General features: G+C 40.9%; 2 protein-coding genes across 3 annotated transcripts in view; one reads left to right on the forward strand and one right to left on the reverse strand.

The window, feature by feature from the left end:
- Positions 1 to 13,092, reverse strand: part of TGFBRAP1 (transforming growth factor beta receptor associated protein 1) — a 34,115-nt gene extending 21,023 nt beyond the window's left edge. Inside the window, exons 1-4 of one of the 2 annotated variants that reach the window (XM_048046435.2) lie at positions 12,957 to 13,092; positions 10,105 to 10,806; positions 4,103 to 4,297; positions 2,932 to 3,086 (exon numbers count right to left, since the gene is read on the reverse strand). In XM_048046435.2, coding sequence (XP_047902392.2) covers positions 2,932 to 3,086; positions 4,103 to 4,297; positions 10,105 to 10,789 — 1,035 coding nt within the window. In that variant the 5' untranslated portion in view covers positions 10,790 to 10,806; positions 12,957 to 13,092. Of the gene's footprint in view, positions 1 to 2,931; positions 3,087 to 4,102; positions 4,298 to 10,104; positions 10,807 to 12,693; positions 12,820 to 12,956 lie in introns of those variants that run through there. The other variant, XM_048046434.2, reaches the window with a different exon arrangement.
- Positions 13,093 to 14,182: 1,090 nt separating this feature from the next.
- C1H2orf49 (chromosome 1 C2orf49 homolog) lies at positions 14,183 to 26,419 on the forward strand. The gene is made up of 4 exons (XM_048046440.2): positions 14,183 to 14,339; positions 16,367 to 16,533; positions 21,346 to 21,718; positions 24,860 to 26,419. The coding sequence occupies exons 1-4, from the start codon at positions 14,211 to 14,213 to the stop codon at positions 24,914 to 24,916; spliced, it is 726 nt and encodes a 241-aa protein (XP_047902397.2). The 5' UTR covers positions 14,183 to 14,210; the 3' UTR covers positions 24,917 to 26,419.
- Positions 26,420 to 26,662: the final 243 nt, after the last annotated feature.

The raw sequence follows: 26,662 nt of genomic DNA on the forward strand, positions 1-26,662 counted from the left end.
CTGTAGGTACAACTCAGAACCACAACAGGTTGTTTTGCATACAAGCAAATAGCTTTCTGTTTTTCAGCCATAGCATTAACCCAAAGTAACTGAACACCCTTAAAAGCACAAAGTAAGAAAAAACTTATTCCTGGAAACAGTAATTTCAGGAAGTAAGACATTCAGTGCACATAATGTACATGTAAGCAGAAAGTGACTTATCCTAAAGACAGAAAAATCCTAAAAGCAAGAAAACGTCCGAGGAATGAGGTTACATATGAATTTCAGATAATGAATTGCAGGTAAATCTGTGGGGGAAAAAAACAACCAACAACAAAAAAACAGACATCTTCCATGCTAATAATCATAAACTGAAATAAATAATTAGAAAATTAATGCCTTTGCATGATGACCTTTAATCACATATTCTGTTCTGACAGAAGAATTCTGGTTTGATTCGTTAGGTTGCAAAGGAAAACTTGGACATAAAGATGCAACACAAAACTGAATTCTGAATTTGCTGAAATGCTTCTCAATACTTCTGTACTTTTTAAGTACTAAGGTAAAACTATCTGCAAATAAAAGGAGGGAAATGCTTTTCTGGCCAAGTATTTTTTTTTTTTTTTTTTTTTTTAACTTGCAGAGCAGCCTCCCAGCCACTCATTCTACAGAGGAATTAGGGATCGAAATGAAAATCCCTAACATTTTCATTTAATTTAATGACTTCTTTATTCCAAAGGCACTGAACAAAATTTAAATGTTGAAATATGAACAAAATTACAAACTTCTTAAAATTAAGATATACATATCCTGCCAGACTAATTCATTTTGGAATTACTTCAGCTGGAAGTAATGCAACAGATGCCATTTTGAGGGCAATGAAATACTCTAAAGTAGCTGAAAATAGAAAAAGACTCATTTTAGCTCTGCATGTAGGTTTCCTGCAAACTACAGATAGTTTCAAAAAAGAAAATAACCATCAAAGATTCATTCACCTGCTTGGTGAATTTTTCTCATGTTCTAAAACACTACTCAGGAATAAAATGATTATTCCTTTATATTACAGAGATTTAATGCTACTTTATCCAAGTTTCAGTCTCTAAATCACAGATAGGAACAAATCCAGTAGCATATGTATTACGATATAAACACAAGGTAGAAGGAAAGGAATACAAATCTCAGTAACCAAAGATCTAAGATCACTCCCATTTTTGAAAAGGGTAGAAAGGAGAACCCAGGTTACTACAGACTGGTGAGCCTCACCTCTGTACCTGGAAAGATCATGGAACAGAGCCTCCTGGAAGCAATGTTAAGGCACATGCAAGACCAGGCGGTGATCCAAGGCAGCCAGTATGACTTCACCAAGAGCAAATCACGCCTGACCCCTCTGGTGGCCTTCTGCGATGGAGTGACTGCATCAGTTGACAAGGGAAGGTTGACCCATGTCATCTACCTGGACTTCTGTAGGGCCTTTGACATGGCCCCACACGACATCCCGATCTCCAAATTGGAGACAGATAGATGTGAAGAGTGGACCATTCCACCAGTAAGGATTTGGCTTGCAGATAACACCAAGCCGAGTGATGCAGTCGATACAAGAGAAGGGATGCCATCCAAAGGGATGGGACAAGCTAGAAAAGTGGGCCCATGGGAACCTAATGAGGATTCAAGTCCAAGTGCAAGGTGCTGCACTTGGGTTGGGGCAATCCTGGACATGATTAAAGACTGGGAGAAGAACTTGTTGAGAGCTGCCCTGCAGAGAGGCTTGGGAGTTCTGGTGGGCAAAAGGTTTGACATTAGCCAGCAGTGCAGGCTTGCAGCCCAGAAGGCCAACTGCATCCTGGGTTGCATCAACAGGGGAGTGGCCAGCAGGTCAAGGGAGGTGATTGTCCCCCCTCTACTCTGCCCTTGTGAGGCCCCACCTGGAGTGCTGCATCCAAGTCTGAGGTCCTGAGCACAAGAAAGATATAGACCTGTTAGAAAGGGTCCAGAGGAGGGCCATGAAGATGATCAAGGGGCTGAAGCACCTCTCCCATGAAGAAAGGAGAGCTGGGGATGTTTGGCCTGAAGACAAGAAGGCTCTGCAGAGGCCCCAATGCAGCTATTCAATACTTAAAGGGGGTTTATAAAAAAAGATGGAGAGCAACTCTTTGCTCAGGCAGATAATGATAGGATGGGGGGGAATGGTTTTAAATTTAAAAGAGGGGAGATTTAAATTAGAGGTTAGGATGAAATTTTTCACTCAGAGGGTGGTGAGGCACTGGCACAGGTTGTCCAGAGAAGCTGTGGATGCTCCATCCCTGGAGGTGTTCAAGGCCAGGTTGGAGGGGGCCCTGAGCAGCCTGGACTAGTGGGTGGCATCCTTGTCCATGTGGGGAACAGGAGGGCATTGGAACTAGATACCTTTAAGGTCCCTTCCAACCCAAACCATTCTATGATAAGATACTTTTTTGCTGCACAGAAATCTTAACTATTCAGTTACACACCAGTACAAGCTTGGAACTAGGATGTACTTGGCTTAGATTTCCCATCACTTAACTTCAAAGTTGTAATACTGTGGAGTTTAAGACACAGTGAGAATTCCCAATAAAAAGTCAAACTTAAAAATTCTGACTGGAAGTATACTTTTTTTTTTTTTTAACAGCAATAGCAACTAACAACTGAACCTAGAATAAACACCGCAGTGTTTTTTCTATCGCTATTTGTTTAGTTATACACAAGAGAAAAAAAATACCAGAAACAGAAGAGCAGCATTCAACCCTGAAAATGTCATAGCCATTACAAACAAACAAATTCAGCAGCACATCTATTTCCTCAGGCCGAAACCATAACAGGTATTAGTTAGAATTCTTTTCAAAGTAAATCCCTCTCCCACCTTCTACAGTCATTTGACCATCAGCATACACAGCCCCCACCACAGGTATATATTTTCATGAAAGTTAAAGGACAGACCTGAAATTTCTCTTTTGGAATATTTCTTCGAGCTCCTTTTGCTAGAACAAGGGCTTCTTCCACTCTGTGACTAGCTAGAAGATCCTGAATCTGTTTCTCCAAAGGCAGTGGCACCAAGATATACACACACTTACTGGTAGCAACAATCACCTTTCCTGGACAGAGCAAACAGACATATTCAGTTTATAATCTCTGCAGGAAAAAAAAAAACGATTTTTAGAAATAAGCTTTAATATTTACTATCTAAGATAGAAGAATCTAAACAGGGTTAAAGTTTTAAAACTTGCATTTCATGTTACTATATTCACCAGGTAGTACAGTTTACCTGTAAAATGCCCCTCATATGAAGATAATGATTAATTTTATTTATTTACAGCAGATTTTGTTCCACTCTAAGTAAATGAACAGCTCATCATAAGAGATGATAGCCAAAGTTGCACAGGTCACCACTGTAAAACTATTGCCCAGATTCAAGACAACAGAGACTTGTAGCTAGCAGTTTATTTCCTCAGGCTTACATTAGGAAATTGTAAGCTGTACTTCAAAAAGTAACTAGTAACACACAGTTCACAGTACTAGAGTTTGTAACTCCCCTAGAAAAAAGAAAAAGAGAAGTGATGCAATGTATTCCACACTTAAATAGTCTTTAACTGAAAAGCAGATCATAATTTTTGTATTTCTGTTTAAAAATTCTTTATAAAATACCTACTTCTGAACCTCTAACAGATATTTCAGATAGTAGTCCAAAAGCACAATTGTAAGATGTTAAAACTGCCAGGAAAAGTAGCAGACTGATATTTGTAGCTCACAATTACACTTATAACATCAAGCTAATACTGTTCCTTCACACAACATAAAGCTAATAGTGTAATACAGTAAAGAAAATAAACTGTAAGAAAAAGCTCTAGGCCCACACACTCCTATTTGACAAAGGACTCGACAATTGGAGCACATTCAACAAGCATACATTTTGCTAGAAGTGTTGAATTTTGGATAACAATTTTCCTACCATAGGCTGCAGGAATCTAATCAAAAGTATTTGCAAGGGAAAAGTTACAATGGTTAACATGCTTGCTAGATATTTTGTTTAAAAAGAACAAATTGAAGTAACTGTGCCCACACTGGTGACTGTTCCAGAATTACTGATACAAAAAAGCATCCTTTTGAATACCTTCAAAGTCCTGTAGAATGTGTCCTTCTTTAAAAGGTAAGGTTTGCTTTTGCTGCTGGTCAAGCATGCTGTGCACTGTAATGAACTCTTCATCTAGAGCAACAACGTAGGGAAAGCACAAAGCTGCTCCGATCACGTTCTCGGACCAGTGCACGGGGGCACGCTGTGAAATGCCATCTACAGTCGCAAACATGCCTACAAAAAAAAGAAAAAAAGCTTGAGGGTTGCACTAATCAAAGACTATTCCCTCCCCTTCCCAGCATGGATACCAGGGTATAGAAATAACATGCCCAAAAGAACAGATGCAGTATCAGATAACACAATGACAGTGCATCATAGCTCCCTGGATCTTACACACCTGTTGGTTTGTTCTGTTCAAAGTTTTTCTTTATCCTTCACCCACAGAAGCAAACACCATGAGAAATGAAGAGAGAGGAATACTGAAAAGGCCTAACAAGAACTATTCGAGTTATTTAAAAAAAACCCCTAACATTAAAGAATTATGCCATGTTCAAAATCATTCAAAACCACAAATATTTAGTGAGATATTTAGTGAGATCCAATATTCAAACAATATTGTCTTAAGAGCTGCAGGCCTGCACTGCCTGACCTATCCCGCAATACAGGCATATTTATTCTTTGCCGTGTCATATGTCTGAAGAGGATTTTAATATATAGACAATTATTTACTTCATCACTTTTGCCACTGCAAAATTTTCAGAGGATGAGAGTCAAGTTCCTTCCTGTAAGGTGTAATCAATCATTTGAAAAAAATTCTGAGATTATGCATAAAACATTTACACAAAAGCCAAGCACAGATTAGACTTAAATATCATAGAATCACAGAAAAGACCTCCAGGATCACCTGGTCCAACCATCCCCCTACCACCAATGTCACCCACTAAGCCATGTCCCTAAGCACCACGTCCAGCCTTTCCTTGAACACCCCCAGGGACGGTGACTCCACCACCTCCCTGGGCAACCCGTCCCAGTGCCTGACTGCTCTTTCTGAGAAGAAATGTCTCCTCATTTCTGACCTGAACCTCCCCAGTGCAACTTGAGGCCATTCCCTCTAGTCCTATCGCTAGCTATCTGCGAGGCTGACCCCCATCTCCCCACAAGTTCCAACAATGGCTTCAGTGTAACAAGATTAAATCCAATATCTTCAGTTAATTTGTGTTTTTCTCTGCCGCTGTCTTCCTGTCTATTCTCTTCTACCAAGTTTGACTTGCTTTTGAACAATGTGTCTTTCTATTTCTTGTACTTGGTATTCCCCAATTCTATTTCCTGAGACTTTTCTAGCATTAACTGAAGAAAAATTCCTGTCTGAATTTTCAAACATTGTTCAGCAATTCTGACAGCGAGCCATCCTGAAGCATGATGTCGATTCCAGTTTTAAACATGAACAAATACCACCTAAAATCAGTACTTTTTACACTAAAAGATGTGACTATGGAAATTGTTCTACAGCAGGAATGAGCCACTTGACAGCTGGCAGAATGAGTCTGAGCTCTAAAGAACAGAGATTAAAAGATTATGTTATTCAATTTACAAAAGCTCTTCCAAACAGCGGATAATGAGGTAAGGGTAGCTGGGTAGGAGGGCCATATTGAAGGGGAAGTAAAAAAAAAAAAAGAAGATGTGGCTGTACATGGTTACAGCACTCTGGTATAAAATTAAGATTCTGGATCCTTCAGAACAGCTTTGAAATGACCAGACCCTTCCTTTGAGTAGGGGTGCTAGACAAAGACATCATTTCACACCTATTAGCAAATAATGTTATTTACTTTTACACTATAATGATTCAGCTTTTTTATCAGAGCACCTTGCAGGAAATACCATAATATGCAATCCGAATTTACTCTATAGATCTCAATAACCTTGTGGATCAGAAGTGAAATATTACACAAGGCTGACTGTGCTACCCATTTTTAATGCCTTCCAGTTACTCCAACTCTCACCTAAGGATAACAATAAACACTACAACTATAAAAAGGCTGTGGTGTCTGGCTAAGTACAGGAATATAATTGATGAAAGATGAAGTCACTGATCAATTTCATATTAAAAATGCACATGCTATCCAAAGGTTACAAGAGCTACCCAAAAATGCAACGACACTGTTTTAGCACTAAGAGATCTAAAAGTTTGTAGAATCACAGAATCGAAGAAAAACGTTAAGTTCTTCTGGAGGACATCCAGTCCAACCCTCCAGGCTCAAAGCAGGATCAGGTTACTAAATCAGAGCAGGTTACTCAGGGCTCTGTACAATAGACTCCGTAGGGTTTTTGTTTGTTCGTTTTCCAAACAAAAAAGTTTCTTAGCAAAAACATCTGGAAAAAGTGAAATAAGGAAAGCAGCATTTGTCTTGTTTAAAAAACTAATATGAGAACTTTTGGTTATCAAAGTTGACAGTATGAGGAATACTAGAAGTGGTTGCAAACAGGAAGGGGACGTGTTTGTTACCATTGACCACCCTGCTTCATGCAGTATCATCAGCTGTGAGAAGACCCCCCCCACACACACAATCAGTCGTTCTGCTTAGCACACATGCCTGCTGTAAGTCACAAGGCTCAGTTGTCCGTTTGTAGGCTACTCAGGCACTACACAACTGCTCAAACCACACACCGCTGAGAAGAGTTTATGCTGGAAAAGCAAAAGGAATAAACTAAAGTTAAGTACTTAAAATTTGTGTTTTGCCTATTAAAGTCATGGAATAGTTGAACTTGGAAGGGGTCTCTGGAGATCGCCCAGTTTAATCTCCCAGCTAAAGCAGGTTCAACTAGGTTGCTCCAGACCTCATCCAGACAGATTTAAGTACCTCTGAGAACAGACTCCACATCCTCTTCTAGTTCCACAGTGTGACCACAATCAAAATGAGGGTGATTTTCTTATGTTTCCGTGGAATTTCCTGTGTTTTAATTTGTACCCGTTATCTCGGGTAACCCGTTAGCACTCCCCTCATGACACTGACCACCACCCTTCAAGCACTCATGGGTGCATCCCATCAGGTCCTGTGGATTTGTCTGCCCATTTTATTTACTGTTCCATAACTTAGTTCTTCTCTACTGCCGTCTTTGTTGCTCCAGATTTTCCCACTGGACCCAGGAGCTGAGAATTCCTGAAACACAGTCAGGCTCACGGATCTGCAGGGTCCTGGAAAAAGGATTCACTTTCCTTTTTGTCTTCTCCGATGCTGTGCTGTCTGTGGATCATATCCTACATCATCTTTACATGGCAATGCAAATTCCCAACCAAGCACGCATCACTTGAATGCAAGGACAGTATTTCCAGCTGCCCCAGTCTCAGCTCTCTGCAGCCTCAGACCTGGGGAGCTGCATCCTCCCCTTGGGAGCTCAGCGCATCAAGACCAGTCATGTTCCATGGGTAGCTGCTCCAGTTGGTGCTAGGAATGCGCACCCTGCACCAGTATACAAGAACAGTTTGTTGAAACTTATCAAATAAATGAAGCTACAGGAAATCTGATGAGAAACATTGAACAAAAGCCTCATGAAACGAGAAACTGTATTTTGGTAAGCATAGTTTCATACCTATCAGAATTCAATTCTGATTCATACATATGAGAATTCAATTTTGACTCATACATATCAGAATTCAATTCTGATTTTCAAGTCTGAATGAACTAATTACTGGTCTGAATGAAGACACACCAAAAATTAAGTTCCCGCTCCCTTCGAAAGAATGAACTATACGCTAACTGCAAGTAGAATCAAAGTCCTGAATGGCTAAATCTATCGATCAACTATGAACAGTTCTGATTTCTTTACCTTTGTTTCAAAGGAAATATGCTAGATCTCCAAGAAACTCAAAGATGCTTTACTTATGATTACCATTTCAAGCAGCTGCTTGCCACCATTCTTAATTCCAGTCTTTAATCAAAAGGAAATTAATCTAGTAGAAACACATCACTTCAAACACTATAAAGCCAAATATATTAACGTAGAATATTTCCACCTCAGTAACAAGAGGTTGAATTTAATGTAGATGCTCTACCAAATGCCAACAGAATGAGTATTAATAAGATGTAGAAAAGCAAACCAAAATTAGAATTTAAGATTTACATCAAGCCTTTTCAAGTCCGTTCACTTAACAGAAACAGCCTGCCACAAATGCCAAGATGCCAATGATGTTTTATAAAGGTGTTCACACACCTTCTCAACTGCAAAGAGACTATTGCTAAAGACACCAAGAATTTTACTGAGGAAAAACAGCAAGGTGGACAATAGTAAACAAATCTACAGTGAGGATGGAATGGAAAACAGATTATTAAAAAAATATCACGAACTGAATTTGGCAAGGAAGTACTATACGATCAGTAGCAAGCACTCTTAGTAAGGTGTCTATGACAGCACAAGTTAGGCTTTGCCTGCATCACAGGAAAAGAGAAAGTTTACAGCACATCTAGAACTACAGAAGTGTAGATTTGTGTAGAAGAAGTGTAGAAGAGTGCTTAAGGTATCACGTACCTGGTATTTTAACCTCAGGACAATCTACTTACACAAACACGTTGGATTTTATAAATAAAGGTCTTTACTGTGTAACTCTCTTCCAGGACAACAGATAAAAATGAAAGTCTAACTAAATATAATTCTGCTTTCTATTTTGTGAGAATGCATCTAATCTTCTAAAAAATGAAAACAAAGCAATTGAACAGAATCTCATTTCATTCCTAAAAAAAAAATAGATTAAAGTAAGAATCGTGTCTCCCTAGAAATACACCAAAAAGGAATACCTTCAGACAATCCATTCATTACTTTTAACTTTCACAGCACTACTAAACTGGTTAACGTCCACAAATTCACATCCACATTCAAAACAACAAACAGTTCTAATATAAAGCATGTAACCAAGATGATTTAGAAAAGTCTTTAGTCTAAAAAAACAAGTTCATCTTGGAACATCTTTAATTTGCATAAACTGATATTCTAATGCACCCCTACTACTTTCAGGGAAAAACTCTGAGTTGATGTATATTTGGTCACAAGGTGAAAATAATATAAACACCTGATCACATCCTTGATTTCCTTTGGAATTTATTAAAAAAAACCACGCAGATCCCTGAATTACAGACCTAAATATTTCAGATCTCTTTGCATCATGTTATTCCTAGTGTGTTATGAAAGACAAACTGCACCTCTTAAATGTAGGATCATACAGCAAACAGCATGAAAGCATTCTGCATTTGGTCATATCTGGGATATCGCAGCTTTCCCAAAAAAAGCTCAAGATTACTGAACTTACAGCATGTTGTTGATTTAGACAGATTGCAGCAGCATTAGTCCTTACAAACATCCATTAGATGAGAGTAATATCTCTCATGATCTAACTTCATTTCTGCAATACTTAATCATTTTCTGTAATGCAGAGCTGAAAACTACTTAAAAAAAAGCAAATGAGAGTATCAGCACTGTCTATGGTCACAAGATCTACAGTTAAGAGAGAGCTTACTTCTGCAGGAGTTGGGATGCAGCTTAGTTCCGTAACTTTTCTTATTAGTGCTGCATAAAACATACCTATTTGTGAGTCTGCTACAGCCTCTGAAAGGCAGTTTGTACAGACTCTGAGTAACAGCTGAGGAAAAAATAGCTTGCCTACATTAAGTTAAAAGAAGTCATAGCAACATGGGGCTCTTCAAACTCACTGCAGCTAGTCACTGCAGACAGGCTATCGGCCTTTGAAACTTCACTTGGTACCAACCAAGTTTTATTCACTCTGGCCTGCAGGACACTACTTACCTTGTTATCTGTCTATACAGACATAAAGCTTTCTACAGGCAGGATTAAAATACAAATAACCTGATTTGTGCGCGTTAAGGCGGCAGGAGAGCAGTAACATTTAGTATTAATAATATATCATCTATCTTTGTATCACAACATTCCAACACAGATCTGTGAAGAAAAATATCGTGATTCTGTAAAATACTAGGAGTTACTTAAGTTTTCCTTCTCAAGTCCAAAAAAGAGAAGAATAACCTTAGTCTCACCTAGCCCTCCAGGACCAGCCAACAGAAACTCTTGCCTGCCAATCCTCTTCACAATCGGCCGTTTCTCATCGCTACTGAAAGGAAATAGATCCTGGGAGACGCCAGTATTATAATTCAAAATGATATACTGTGTAGTAAGTGCAAGACACAAGTAATAGCCATCTACAGCCACGGCACAGGGTTGCTCTGGAGTAAACACTTCCTTCACGATCTGGACTCTGTCTTCAAACACCATAAAGATCTGAATGGTTCGTCGCTTGACCGAGATAATGCAGACTTCGACGCAGAAAGGGTCCCCACTCACAGGGTTTTCATTTAACGTGAACGTCACAGCTCCTTTGATTCTAGCACCAGTGGGGACAGGTTCCAAGTTCATCATATTAACTAGTGTTATCGTGTTGTCACAGAGCACAAGAAGCCTGGTGAGTGCAGATGCCGCTTTCAACTCATTCACTGGCTTCTTGAAGCCCAGGTATTTATGCAGTTGCTTGGTGGCAGCAAAAGATATTTTTCCAGCTGTCGATAGCTTTTCATCCAGCAGAAAGTGATAGATAAAGCAGTCGTTGGTTCCAATATAGAGGTTCTTTCCACAACACTCGATGCATTCGATGTTGATGTGATTTTTGTCTCCCATTAACACCTCCCGCTCGACAGCAGAAACGAGCTTGAAAGCTTTAACACTCATTGTGTCTTCCGGGTGATCTGAGTAAAGAAGAAAAAAAGTTATCAAATCACCACCATCAAATATCAGAGGTAGCCATTTAACATTAAGCAGCACAAAAACTTCACAGTTGCTTTTTCTTTCAACGGGCTATATTCTTGTTTCCAACCAGATTACACGAACCAGAATGAGCACGTTAGTAGCCACAGAACTGACTCAAACTGACTTTTCGCTTCAAGTCTGTTCTGAAGTAGATTCACAGTAGCACCCGGATATTTTGAAAGTAATGCTTCTTCCGCATAGAACAAGCCCATTGCTGGCTCTCTGATACTTTGGCACTGCATGCAGTTCTTCCTAGTGGATTACAAACACCTTCTCTACATGAAAAGATACAGGCTCTCAGACTTCTAGAGTAGCTACAAGGCTTTGAGTTAACATCTCATGTTGCTTTACATTCTATTTGACAAAATTTACTGGTATTAGTACCTCTTCTAGTGAAATAGCATAGGCAGATTCCATTTAACACATTTTCCATTCCTTACTTTCCAACAGTAAGAAGTGAAATTAACTTTCAAGCTACTGATAAATAATTCATGAAAATCACCTAAGTGATTTTTTTGGGGTAATATCATCAAGCATCAGTTTTAGAGATGTGTGAGTAGCACTGAATACCAAACTATGTACTGGCAAGTATTAGGCATGGTCAAACAGCTGACTTGGAAATATGACCAATACAGCACTCATTAAGCTCAAGAAACACTGAAATTAGAGGAGTTTCTGTTCACTACTACCACAACCATTCCGAAAAGATTGTTTCTAAGTGCTAAGCAGCACTTATAATATTCACATTCTGCAAACTACACCTTCCCTTTTACAATCAAGCACTGCCAAGGCACAGATCCAATTCACGAAGCGATTATCAGTGTTTAGAAACCAGTTGATGTAATTTTGCTGTACTCCAGACTTGTCTTTTATATGGAACAGGCAGACACCTGTGCTGAGTGATCCGAAGAATAGACGAAGAGCTGCTGACCTAAATTAGTCACCCTTCACTGTGTCATGACTGCTCCATAACAACCACTTATCCACTCAAGACATTCAGCGTTGGCTTTGAGAAACAACACACACAATTCTCCTACACTGTGGAGATATAAAACGTCAAATGAGAATTCTGTGGACCAAAATGCTCCTGTAATCACCCTGAAATTAAACACAAATAATAAAAATGAATTCTGTTTCAAACCACTACATCTAAAAGCAAAGTTTTGCTCTTATAAGGTAATATTGAAAACCACAGCAAAAATTTCCAAAAATGAATACGCAAAGGTAAACTACAATTCATGAGTTACCAGTAACTGAAATCAGACCAAAGTAAGAATATATCCAGAAATGAATTACATTAGAATGTAATGTAATCAACAGTGATCTTTTAAGCCAAGCATTTCCTAGTTTTTCCAGAAGTCAAAAAGGATTTTAGATTTGGATTCCCTGACTGTTTCAAACTGCAGCCTCATCTAGGGTTTAAGCTTGTCCTCTGACCTTCAGCTAAGAAAACACGAAAACACCAGAGAAATACCCCAAGGTAAGATGATAACGAAGGTCTCTGAGCAACACAGCCACGCTGCCCTCCAAAACACAAGACGTTAAGCCAAAGAGGGCAGCCCAAAGGCTGACTACCGAAACAGCTTTTGGTCGTTTGCTTTTCGGAGAGCGTGTGCATCACGAAGTGCCGGGCTGCGTCCCGGGGAGGACGGGCGGCTTTCCTGCCTGGGAGTTTAAAGTCTGCGTGGGGCAGGGCAGGGCAGGGCAGGCACATCCTCTCCTAACGCCTGCCGTCAGGAGAACCTCGCAGCCCTGCTCTTGGCCAAGCAGCCTTCAAAAGCTTGCAGAATAAGAGCAAATGAAGAATACATAGAATTATTTAATACCTAATTTGAGGGTTTTAAGGTAACGAAGGACAAACCCGACTCCCCGGACACGAAGCCCGAACACACCGGCGGTCTGACGGCCCGGCCCAGCCCGGCAGCCAATAAACCAACCCCCCCCCCGGTCACCACACGGCGAGAAAAGCGCTCCCAGGACTCCCGGGGCCAGCCGGCCCGGCCGCCGGTGGCGCAGACCCCCGGTAATCCGGGTGTTACTCCCCCACCCGCAGCCACACCGGGCCCCGGACGGCTCCCCCCCCCCCCACCTGCGAGCGCCGGGCGCCGCCGCTCCAGGAACCGCGGCCGGGCCGGGCCGGGCCTCGCTGGAGCTCCGCCGCCGCCGGCCGCGGGCAGGGGAGGGGCGGGCGCGGAGCTTCCGGTACCGCGCCCCGCCCCGCCCGGCCCCGCCCCGCCGCCTTCCCGTCACGTGGGGCGCGCGGGCGGGCCCCGCCCATCGGGGAGGGGTGCGTCACGTGAGGGGGCGGGAGGGCGGCCGTTGGGCGCTGACGGGGCGCGGGGCGGCGGGGGCGGTCCTGTCAGGGGCTGTGCTGGCGTACGAGGCTAAGCTGAATAAAGAAATAGCGGCGGTGGGGTGTGAGTGCTGTGGGAGGAGGGGAAGGGGGGGACGCGGGGGAATGGGTGGCGTGAGCCAGCAGGAAACAGCCGGGGGGGGCGCTGTGTGGGGGGATGGCACAGGCTGCCCAGGGAAGCTGTGGGTGCCCCATCCCTGGGGGTGCTCAAGGCCAGGCTGGATGGGGCTTTGGGCAGCCTGGGCTGGTGGGAGGTGTCCCTGCCCGTGGCAGGGGGGTGGAATTAGGCGATCTTTAAGGTCCCTTCCAACCCAAACCATTCTGTGGTTCTGTGAACGTAAATAAACATTACACTGCTGGCTTGTACAGTTAAATGATCTTTAATATTCCAAATTTGAATTCATAATAATAGATCTATCTTAAGAGCTCTACATATCTATAGTATATATGTGCTAAGTAGTTATATGTGTGGCTTGTTCTACGTGCAGGTGTGTTTGTGTCACATAGCTTGTTGCCTCTTAGTTCTGTAAAACGCATTAAATACTTGAAATCACATTTTACGTCACAAGGGCAACGCGGTTAACTTACATCGTTATTTGCAACTCCCTGTCCTGTTTCTAAATGGACAGGCAGTTCGCTAACTCAAAGCAGAAGGCACTTATTTCACTTTCTCCTTCTGTGTACTGAGAAAGTTATAATAAAATGGGTTTCCTCTGCGTACTGACCAGCACCACATCGCAGTGATCCTTCCCTTCCCTTCCCTTCCCTTCCCCCTTCCCTTCCCTTCCCTTCCCTTCCCTTCCCTTCCCTTCCCTTCCCTTCCCTTCCCTTCCCTTCCCTTCCCTTCCCTTCCCTTCCCTTCCCTTCCCTTCCCTTCCCTTCCCCTGTCCCCCCGCCCAGACTCCGCGCTCTGACGTCAGTTCCGCCTCCAGGCCCCGCCCCCTCGCCCGGCGGCCCCTCAGCGGCCGGAAGCGGTGCCGGCGGCACAAGATGGCGGCGCAGCGGCGGGGCCGGGCGGGCGGTGTCGCGGCGGAGCGGCCGCTGGGGCGCTCGGACTCGGAGCTGCTGCTGCACCCGGAGCTGCTCTCGGAGGAGTTCCTGCTGCTCACCCTCGAGCAGGTGCGACCGCGCCTCGCCCGGCACCGGGGCGGCTCCGCAGAGGGGCACGGCCCTGCCCGGGGCCGGGGGGGGGAGGTCGGCCGCGGGGCCCCGGCGGTCGCCGTGCGGGAGGTTTTCTCCCAGGCCCTCTCTGCTCGCCGGTCTTTGTGCAGCCCTGCGCGGGTGCACCAGAAGCACTCGGGGAAGAAATAATTGGGAAATAATAATAAATAAAGGAATGCTATGATTCGGATGCTCATTTAAAAGAGGCGTGCAGCCTGAGAACTGCCCCCCTTGTTTTCCTAGGGACCGTGTCTGAACCCTGCTGCAGTGGTTGCTAAAGAACAATTTATCCAACTTTGCATGTCCGTGAGGCAGCATTTATATACAGTAAAGTTACCCGTGGAAAGTCGATCTCTTCTCTGTTAAGGCTGGTGCATGCGTGCTCGGTGAGCTAAAGGCAACACATCCTACACGATCAGCAGAGATAGCGTTTAACTGTGTGTTATTGAAAAATCTGAGTTTGAAAGTGACTTATAGCCGATTTTGAAGCTTCAGTTGATGTGGAGTACTTGCTGCTGCCTGATCTGCAAAATTAGGTGAATGAAACAATCATTTAAGGCTTCTACAGGAGCTTGCTCAACTTTGTGTGCTCTTGTTCACATAGTTTATGTGCACAATAGTGTACAGGTTTTGAGCCCATATCAGAAGTTATAAAGCATTGTCAAAACCAATAGCAGCAGACACTTGACCTGTTTTCAGTGACCTGTGTTTGCATGACGTTACCGTTTTTTTCTCTTAATAAATTTGATCGAAGGTACCAAAATTTGTTTTCACAACGGTGTGTATGATCAGAAAGAAAACTTGCGTGCTCTTATAACTGACAGTGACAAGAAGTCTCTCTTAGCAGCTTACATGTTGGGAACTGGTGCAGAAGCAGAGCTCCACATCTGGGAGTTTGAACTGCGTTATGTTCTAATTGCCTGGTTTTTGGAAGTATGAAAGAGAGCTCTGACTTTGTAGTCAGGGAGGCGTGTTAAAGAGTGCATGAAAACCTCGGTTAACAGCAGTGGTTCTATCGTAACTTAATTCTCTTGTGTAACTATTTTTATTGGGAAAAAAATTGCAGGATTTGCATAGCAGTGGACTGCGGGGGTTATCTGTGTGGGCAAAGGTGAGGAACTGCCCTGTGCTGGTCACAGCAAGGTTCAACTGTCTGACAGTGATGAAAACAGCCCATCGCACACCAAAACTTCAGCCAATCAGAGGAACACGTGGTACTGCTCAAATCTGCTTTACAAAGAGTGGCAGCAGCAAGAGGCAGGAGGCACAGAGAGGCCGTGCAGGAGTAGACAGATGAGCAGATGTGAGGAGAATGGGGAAACGGGACTCATGAAAAATTGATGGTTTTGGGGCTGTGGCTGGTGATGGGCTCCAGCCTGTGGAGGGCTCCTGCTGGAGCAGGGAAAGCCTCATGGAGACTGTGGTCCATGGAGAAACCCATGCTGGAGCAGAAGAAAATGAGTAAGAATCAAGGAACAGAGGAAGGAGATGCGTAAGAAGTAAGAAATGGCAGAAAGAAACCATTAAACACATAGGGAGACGCCTCTTCTCATCCCTTCCTGGTCTCAACTTCTCTTGTTTCCAGTGTGGATTACTGTCATTCCCTCTCAGTTCCTTGCACGAGGAAGGAGAGCATTTCTTCACAGAGCTCCTCATGTGCCTTCTCCTCTGCGTCCTTTGGTGTCTCCTGCCCCTAGTGGCTTCTGCCCTTTGTTAAAGGTATTTCAGCAGCGACGCCATGTCCTCCTCCGCTTGGTTGAAGCTTTGGTGTGCAGTGGGTTGTTTTCAGAGTTATCAGCTGTCACTGGCACAGGGCATTTCCTTGCCTCCCACAGGGGTCACCCCTGCAGCCCCCTCCACTGACACCCTGGCATTTATGCCCAATTCAGAATGGCTTCAGAATGGCTTTTGAAAAATGAAATTTTCCCACTGTTTGCGCTCTGAATTTCTCATAATAATAACTTTTTTTCTTCTGTCCCCCACAGAAGAATATCCTAGTCAAAAATGATGTAAAGATGGACAAAGACGGCCTCACTGATCTCTACATTCAACATGCCATTCCGTTGCCTCAGCGTGACTTACCCAAAAGTAGATGGGGGAAAATGATGGAAAAGAAAAGACAGCAAAATGAACTGAAAAGTGAAAATAAAAGGTAATTTCGCTTTCAACGGGATAGATCTGGAGAGCTTAGGAAAATGCAGTTAATTTGGTCTTATCTGACTACTAAAACTTGTACAAGTTTTGAATGTTGTTACGGTTTACCAAGAATGTTGTCGTCATCTGTGTCGTAAGTGTTGGATTCTCCTACTCCAATTGCAGGGAAAAAAGTATGATCTTTTTTTGTCATCTAAATGTTATTAGTGGTATCTAGTTTATAACACTTGTTTTTTTATTGCTGTTTCAAAATAGTGTATGAAGAAAAAAATTGTTATTAGTTTCACCTAATAATTGTTAAATATTAATAATCATGTTTACAGTGTTTAAGACAAATACCAGCAGCATGTTGAACTATGCTTGCTCACTGAACAGGGTTGGTCTGCTGAGTCAGGAATGTATGCTGCAGCAGTTTTGTGTGTCCAGTTCAAAACTAATGCCTCCTTTCTGAAAGTGTTCTGCCTTGTGTTCAAAACCTTTACGTTTGGATTTGATCAGAAAGCAAAATCTTCTTCGGAAGTTTATTTATGTTTTCTTCCCCAAACCTCCTCCCTGCCCAAGACTTTAACTTTGATGTGCATGAGTGGCAAGTCTGATTTAGCTCCATCAGTAAATGCTAAAGGAAAGGTAGACAGAAATTCTCATGTTTTTTGCACTATTACAGCTTGCTAATTTCATAAGTCTGTTTTAGCCTTACTGAGGTTTCTAGCAAGGAAGAGCTAAACAAATTCTGGCAAGTGATTTTTTTTTTATTTTTTTAAGCAGTGTCTAGAATACTGACTTGTCTTGTTATGTCTTTTTTTGCTTAAAGGGTCTGTTTGTAGGTAGGTCTGTTTGTGACTTGAAGATAAAAGCACGAGGTTACTGTTCAAATAATAAGACACTGTTGATGTGCTGAAGTAGGTGCAAAAGAATTTTTTATCAGAGAACTAAAGATAGCGGGGAGGATGTTTTTGAGAGAAGGCAGCTGTGTTAATTTTTAGATGGGAGAATGGCTTCATCCTTATATCATATGTAGAGTAAGTGTAGGAGCTGTTATTTTGGTACACTAAAACTCAGTAAGGGTCAAACCTATTTTTACTAGGGAAATGGTCAGTAAAAGTAAATATGTTTAATCTACCAGTCTGCTTTTCTTTAGCAATTGCTCTTAGCATTTAGCATCTAGCATGCCAGGCTTAGTTTTTGCTCTGGTGTTAGACAATTTTAAGGTTTTCTAGCAGTCACTATTTTTTGCTAGAATTAGATCTTCATACTTGACAACTATGCTGGCAAAGAGCTATCTGGAATAGTTAATCTTTTCTTGCTAGCACTACTGACACCAGAGAACTGGGAGCAGGTAATGGAATTTCAGCACATTCAGTAAGTAAAAGTTGCACAGAGAAAGCTTCAGTTACAGTATGGTCATGGGAAGAATCATGGAAGTTTGGTCATCTTTTTGGATGTTAAAACGGTATGTTTTTCCTCGTAGCTGTGTTGTCAGCTTCAGGAGAGTTGGTGTCATGCCGTTGTGAAGAGAAGGAAGTAGACCTTGGCGTTCTTGTTTTTAAAAACAAAATCCCTGGCCATTATGAGGCTGTAAATTATGTGCAAGTCAGAGGTAAACTGACCTAAAAGTAAATTACTTACTCAAAGTCAGATAAGCTGATTGATCATTTGAATAACAGGAGCTGTCTGCTGCATTCCACTGTGGAAAGGCTCTGTTTTCCAAAGTGTGCTCGCAGTACTGTGGGGCTTGGAGACGATCAGCAGAGCTCGGTGTGTAGTTGCATACCTCTAATAGCTGCAGGTAGGAGGTAAAAACACATTAATAACTTCAATTGGAATTTAAAACTCAGTGTTGAGTACTGTGTTTAGTCTTACTGCTGGTGATTGCTGGCATGTCCTAAAAGATTTGCTGTGTATCAGCTGAGTTGCAGTGTCATGTTATACCTCAATAATACAATGAAATATCTGAGGTCATAGGTGATAGCTGAACATCTTGTTTCTGAATTTTGAGTGTGCAGACAATCATAAGAACAAATGTACTGTATCCAACTTCAAACATTTTAATTAACAGTTATTTTTTAGAAACATTTGTAAGATCATCTTGACTTCTGGAAGGAGGAGGATGGTTTGAATCTCAAAATGTATGTGTAGTTTCTGAAGTGCTATGGAGTCTGAAGAATCTCATCCACAAACTCATTCTCTGGGAGCTCTGTGGATGTGGCCTTGGTAGAGCTGATAATTTTTTCACTTGATAATTTTTAGTCACTTGACAGGCCACTTCAGCATCCTCTGAGAACTGCTAATGCACTGAAAATACTGAGTTCAGCATATAATGTAGCACTCGTGACCAGTTTCTTAAAACATTAGCAGAAGAGGTGATCACCTGCCTGTTTTGGTAGCAGGGTAATCAGGAGTCAGGACCTTAAACCTACACTTCTCACTGGTTTTAGGGTGTTACATTAAGTACCAGGCTAGGCTAGACAAGGAACCTTTTTTGTTCAACTGTCCTTATGGTCGGGACGTGCTCCAGAAGCCATCCTGACTGCATGAGTGAACTGAATAATCATGTGAAAGAGCAGAAACCCTGCTTGCTTGTGTAGAGTTGTTGGTTCCTCTAGCAAACCTTGAGTTCTTCACCATACAGTACATAATAAACATCAGGATTAGAGCATGCCCACCATTCAGCCCGGCTTACAGTGTGGTTTGAGCACTTCCCTGGAATTTAGGAGATGTGCATTAAAATTTAGGTTTCACAGAGTGTCTTGTGGAGAGGAACATGATCTCAAAACGTTTCTTTTCAGCTGTTAGCGAGCTTCAATATCCTCCCTCAGAAGAATGCTGGCTAATGTGAGTCCTGCTCTGCGGCTTTTAAGCTTTCTCTACTTCGTGTAAAGAAAATGAATGTCACACCTCAGGTTCTGTGGTCTTCTGTAAGCCACCTATCTAAAAATTAGATGTTGTGACAATTCTTGATGGTACGGTGTCCAGTTTTATTTTGGAACTTGTCCAAAGTGTTTCTCTGGGAGTGTTACCTGTATTGTAGCATGTGGAAACCTGTACAAGTGCTACAACTCTAAAATTCAGTTTAGCATAGATAACAATCCAGGTAGAATCGTAGTTAGTTCTTGAATTACTAATCTTAAAGCTTAAATTAAAAAAAAAAAAAATTAGAAAAAACACTTTAAATTAAGGAAGGTGACTGAAAAAGGTTTAAAATCCCTTCTTTCACATAATTTGTAAACTAGCTTTCCAGAAAGGCTGCTGGGGAATATTTTTTGTTGTTGTTGTTTTTTTCCAGAGTGTTAAATAATTATTAGACGAAGCCAAAGTGAGCAAAGAGTATCATGCTTTATTTTTGAGGCATGTATCAGCTTTTTAGGCTTTTCAAGTGAAATTGTACTCCTTAATGTAATGGATGTGTTAAATACTGCTGCTGTTTCAGTGAAACCCTATCTACTGTCTGGTTGAACACTCCTTGGAAGCGAGTCATGTTTTGTAGAAGCTCTTCTAGAAACCACAGTTACTGTACATGTAACCCAAAGAGCTGTCTGATCTCTTGACAAATGTACCAAATGAAAATAAGGTCTCTGTGTCTATCAGTTCTGGGAACCTGATGAATAGAAAAAGAGGAGGCTTGTGTGACGTGTATTGTTGTGAACAGATAGTAGTGTAGAAGCAAATCTGAAGAAGAGCTGAACTTTCTCTTGCTCTGTGAGCCCCTAAACTGTTACTTCTTTCATTCCAGAAATCCCTGGTCTTGACAGAAATTGTACATGAGATGTATCATTTCTTATTTTAATGTGTGAAGTTTTCAGCGGCTACTAATCTAATGTTTCAAATCAAACAACTGAAATCTCTATTTGTGGCTTCTTTTAAAGTCTGTAGATATATCTAACATCAGTATTGTCAAATTAATGAATGTATTTCTTTGTTGAAAATGCTATAATTCAACTTCTATTCCCGTTTTATGCAAGATGGCTAAATAGTAAGTGCGTACTGAAAAATGTAATTTCTAAACAGGAATAATATGACTTAATGGTGGTTTGATTTTTTATTTGTTAAATCTGCACAGTTTATCTTTGCCATTCTTAAGCAACACATTTTTAAAACTTTATTTATTTAGAGTAAGCTATGATAACTGTGTTCTATTTTTTTTTTTTTTGCCAGTCAGGATGTTTTCTGATACTGGTCTTTTAATACTAGCTTGATAGTATTCTTTTTTTCATAAATCAGTTGTTACTAAATTGGCCAGCTCTGACTAGACACAAAGGCACAAACTATTCAAAAGGCATTAAATCTGCTTAGGGTTCCTGCTCAACGGCTTATTTCAAAAACAAGTATGCATTCTTTTTTGCTTAACATTTTCATTATGAAAAATGTTATCTCACAGTTTCTCTAGGATATCTTACTACAATTTTGAATAAGTACGGAATTGAGGAGATTTAGAAGCATCGGAATATTAGATCCTGTTCTTGTAAGGTGGCTCATGCTTTCTCAAATACTTTTGAAATACTTAACAACTATTATGTCTTTTGCTATTGAGGAAGAACTACAGTGGTATAAGTGTACAATCTTAGAATGTTCCTCACATAACCCTCTGTGTTGACCTCCTACGTGCCCCATACTTCCCCCTCTCTCCCCTTCATATTTTGGGAGCAATTCCTGTTGCTTAAATTTGGGGCAGCTAAGAGTTTAAGGTCAGTATTTTGGGATGTATTTTTACTTTAGGCAAGATTAAATTCATTTTTGCTGCTCATGTCTTGGATATGGTATTTTTGTGTCATCTGGCTTGTGTTTCTGATCGTTTTACAATTTGTATTTTCAGTGTTACAGCGGTGGAAGGATTGAGGAAACGGCCTTTGATTGTATTTGATGGCAGTTCAACCAGCACAAGCATAAAAGTGAAGAAGACAGAGAATGGAGCTACTGATCGCCTAAAACCTCCCCCAGCTGGAAGCACCACCAATACTGTTAGGAGATTATCAGCTTCTTCAAATGCCTCATCATACATTTCAGCCTCCAGTTTATCAGAGGACGCTAAGCTGGAAGTGAGGAATAGTGAGGCTAAGCAGAACAATATTTCAAAGACTAATAGCAGTCTATTGGCTAGTCTGAAGGCGTACCCTTTGACTCCAGTAGCAGGAACTACTGTTGTGAAGTTAAAGAGATCTGTTCCAAAAGAAGACTCTGAGTTGCCGGTATGTATGTCTTGTTTCACAGTTTATTTTTATTGAAACTCGAAAGAGCCAAAGGTAGACCCTGGTAAGAATCTCCAGGATTATTTTATGTTGGAGTAATAGTACAGCATTTACAAACAGGGAGTAGCTGGTTTGGGAAAGTCTAGGAGGAAAGAAAAAAAAGCAGTACTTTATATTTGTTTGTGGGAAGTTTCTGTGTTAGAGGCAGCTCTGTAGAAAACAAGCATGTAATTGTAAAATGAGTAAGTAGGTAATATGTAAGGTGGTGCTGGTAGCAGAATCAACCAAAGCAAACAAAAATAACCCTACTTGTAGGTCTGAGAGAGAGGACAGGTATTATAGAACAAGAGCAGCCTGGTCTGTTTTGTAGTAGGGAAGAAAAAAGCGGAATGATAACATTTGTAACAATCACACTTGAATGATTAAGACAAGCTTTCATTTGTCAAAGTGAAGGAGGAGATGTTGAAGGAACTGAAGTGAGATGCTGCAAGCTGTAGCATGTGTCCTTAAAGGAAGAAGGCCATCTGTTTTAAATCTCACATAGGAATTGGCAAGCTAGAGGTAGGAATTGGATGAGAAAATCTGGAGAGCTGCCTAGATTGTGGGTCTGAATGAGAACATCAACAAACCATGCTAGCTGGAGTGAGAGGACAAAGGCCGAGTGCTCATTTTGAGCCATGCTGATCTTGCTCAGGTACCTGGGTTTCTATAAGATGATGAGGAGGTTGTGCTGAGATCTTGAACAGAAGGGTGCTGTTCTCAAGTAGAAAACTGATCACTGAGTTGTTAATCATAACGCTAAATAGTGACCTCTTGTCTGTACGTTAGATTCAGCTGCAAACGAATTCTAGGTAGAGAAGAGATCTATGTTCCGGATAAGGCAGAAGGAGACTGATAAGCTGAAGAGATGAGAGAAGAACTAAGGATATGTGGCTTCAGAAGGGCGGACCTTTGAAAGTGGAAGTAATGATGCTGAACACAGCTGAAAGTTGAGGAGAAAGATGCAGTAGTAGTTCTGAATGTTGGTGAAGGTGCGGTTAGTCTTAAGTGCTTGCCATTGAGCAAGGAGCAGAGCCCAGTAATGGGCCAGCTGCAAGGTAGGGATAACTCTTACATTAGTGTTGTATTCTTTCATAATACAAATGTATTAAATAAATGCAGGGGCTCTTTTACGTTTCCACTGAAAGACAGGAATACTTGGAACAAGTCCAGGCTTCAATGGAGGAATAGAGGTATATGATCGTGAATGAACTGCAGAGGGAGCTTTAGAAACGCAGCATGCAGTTACACTGTTACATTGACTGAAGTTCTCTCAGGACTCCCCACCTTATTTCTGTTTCCTCAGTATTGCCTCATGTAATTTTTTTGTTCATCCTTTTTTCTTCCTTTCATTTTTTTCCTCCCTTTGCTGTTTTTCTTTCTTTGCTTTTCCCTTCTCTTTTTTTTCGTTGTAATTCTTACATGAAGGATTGCAGGTAATATCCTTACTGCATAGTTTGGTAGGTTCCATATAAGTTCTGTTAAACACAAGCGTCTAAACATATCACTGGTCTGAAAGACCGCTTTAACAACTTTTACGAGCAATATAGCTGTGGCACTGAATCAATTTTATGCTGGAGAGGTGTTTCCTACTACCAATATCACTAACTTATTTTATAATTTAGAACTCCTCTGTTGGTCAGATCTGAACCTACAGAGCTTTTGAAACTTGCTTGGTATACACCTCACATCTTTTTTCTGTTTTACTTGAATGTTTCATAGACATAATGATGAACACTTAAGTGTCACTATATTACTGACACTTGGAAGCCACGGCTTCTGATACTTGACTTTCTGTCTTAGCCACAGTTTGTTGTCCAGTTTAGTACAGGTAGGTTCAGTCATATGCCTTGGTTAATGTGGGTCAAAAAAGTTTGAAGTTAGGCAAGTGTGTTCAATGGCTTTTGCTGTACTGTCTGAAATTACAGAACGTGGTATTGAATAGTAATACAGACAGGAGGAAGCAGTACACTTGGTTGATGGTTGAATCATAGAGAAATAGAATCATTAAGGTTGGAAAAGACTTCCAAGATCACCTGGTCCAACCACCCCCCTACCACCAATATCACCCACTAAACCATGTCCCTAAGCACCACGTCCAGCCTCTCCTTGAACACCCCCAGGGACAGTGACTCCACCACCTCCCTGGGCAACCCGTCCCAATGCCTGTAGCCTATGAAGCCTGGTGTATTTATAGTATAGTGATAGTAATGACGATTGCCTTTTCAAGAAAGTGGTTGGGTTTTGACTTCCAAGAAAAACTGAAATTCTCGTGCAGAATAGCACAGAATTATCCTTCTGATTAATTTGCTACAACCTCTCAGTGGTTGAGGCCCACAGGATTGCTGTAAGCTAACTCTTCAGCTCTGAAGGAGAAGAGAGATCTCCAGATCATGCCAAAACTAGCGTGTTCAAAATGTTCTGGAAGAGTCACGTACCTATATTTACTATGTGTGAACTATTAAAGCCCTAATTTCTCAGATTTTTTCCTTATTTTAGATGAAGAAACGTATTTATTTTACCACTTCAATCTCCCATTGCTTTTCTTTAGGCTTGCTTAATGTTTTCTGGCTTCTTAGAGGGGAGGAGCAGGGATTGAAAAATGAGTTTATCTGAGGCTTCAGCAGTTATTTTACATTTTTATATAGGTCATTACAAAGGGAGACCTACTTTTCCTTTTTTACTGACATTTTCTGTTTGACAACAGTGAATTGATTTTCTGGTTCTGTTGACTGTTTTCTTTACACAACCCTGTTGTAGAAAGTATTTTAAGAAGACAATTTGAAATAACTTAAAAAGTGTGTTTTGAAGCTTTAATGTGTAATATGTTATGTGTAATGTGTTATACTTTTGTCTAACTCATTTAAGGATTAAGGAAAAGCAAAAGATGCATGTGATTTGCATGTAGTTAAATTCACAGGCTTTATTTCCTTATTCTCTGTCTCTGTGATATTCAACTTTCTCCACAAGATGGCAATAGAAAGCTGCATAGTAGCTGAGTACAGCAATAGTTAGCACTAGGTTTGAACATTTCAAATTAATTACTAATATCAACTTGGTGCAATATATCTAAAAATACTTGTGTATTTTCTTCTGTTGCAGAATGACCTAAAGCCTACGGAAGCAAAAAAGAAAATCCAGCATGTTACATGGCCATGAAGTAGCTAGCGGTGCTCAAAACATATATGTTACTTCCATGTTTTCAAACAGATAAGTCATATTTGAACAGTTTAGGTACTCTTCTTTTTAAACCTTACAGGGATTCAGATTGCTGTGAAGTTTTAACAAGTTTAAAGGTTCCCTGTTGTAAATCTGGAGTCATTATCACCAGTCACCTTAAGAGCGTCTACTATTGTACACCAAGCAGTTTATTCCCTCTTTAAAAGGTGGTAATATTATGTTACACTAAACCCTCCACTTTTAGTTTACAAGACTATTATAGTTCATCTCCTGTGTGTCCTTACGAATCACATGCATAAGTATTCTTGATTTGTTTTCAGTAAGATTCAGTTCTGTTCCACTTCTGGTTAAATAGCTAAAATAGTTATTGATATTCAGAGTGATCCCAGGAGCCTACTTGGCTCTAAAAAGATGACTAATTTAGATGAGAAAACTGACCTTTCTGCTGATAAGTTATTCTGAGGCACTTTTTTTTTTCTTTTTTGTTGCACAGAACACGAGTGTAGAATTTACGGGGCAGGTTAAGTTGGTAATAAGAGATGAACTATTTAACAGCATTACTTCAAATTGAAGTTTCTCTTATTGACTTATGAAATAAGAAATGCACAGACGGAAGTACGTTATTAGGCTGTCTCATACGAATCTTTGAGAGGAAGTAGTGAATGGATTAGTGCCATGTTCTCTAATACGCACAGGCATATTTTATACACATGTAAGTGTAAAAATGTGCCGATATAGCAAATTTGCTTGTTTTCCTGGTTATAATCATGCTCATAAAATATGGGGAAAACCTGTGGAATGCAGACCAGTGCTTTCTCAACTTACAAACAGTTGGAGAGGGAAAGGGTCAGGAAGACAAAGTACCACCTTGAGAGCATTAGTGTATGTAGTTGCACTCGTAAGAAATACATATTTTATTCTCTTCCCTTATGATCATTTAAGGTGGATGTTGGTTTTCTGTGAAACTTGAGGTTTCATCTGGATTATTGGTAGTGCCTTATAAGGCAGGCATCCAGTTAAGTTGATGGCAACTTTTTTATTAAATCTCAGTGGCTCAGGATGAAGCCTGATCCATTTTAGATATGAATGGTAAAAAACAATAATACTTCCAGACTTAGTAAAACAAAAACAAAAAATCTACTTCTGAATCCACTTAGTTAACTGACTAAAAGAAGCTGTCAGTAGTGATCTGAAGGCTTGTTTACATTTTTTTAATTGGTTAATATTGAAACCAAAAATTGTAGCTTAATTCATTACTGACAGTTGTCCATTCACTGTTGTGACATAAAAGGCACTTCTTGAATGCTGTAAAATGGTAAGAATGTGTGTTTTGAAATATGGTGTGCTGTTTCCCTTTTACTAAACACTTGTGCAGTTTTTGTACTTGAGTACAGCAAACTTTAACGTAATGTACATTTTGTATGTAAAGAGTTGTCTTTTAAGTAGCCTTATCCTATTTAAATAAATTCAATTAAAAGCAAACCAAGTAGTTCCGACTTGTTTTTATGATGTAATTAGACCAGTCCATTTTATGCAGTTATATTTCAGTGGAATTCAAGTGACTAGAACTTAAGAAATACTTACAGGGTAGAAGGCTCTGTGGCTACTTCGGAGTTTTAGCAGCAGTTGGTACCGTGTGAAGTGCTGCTCCTTGCACTAGTGTAACCAGTAGGAGTTCTGTTTTGTGGGTGGCTTCTTGGCAGTGGTTTAGAGCCGAGGTTTTAT

This window comes from Anser cygnoides, chromosome 1, assembly GCF_040182565.1.
Source record: "Anser cygnoides isolate HZ-2024a breed goose chromosome 1, Taihu_goose_T2T_genome, whole genome shotgun sequence".
Taxonomy (NCBI): domain Eukaryota; kingdom Metazoa; phylum Chordata; class Aves; order Anseriformes; family Anatidae; genus Anser; species Anser cygnoides.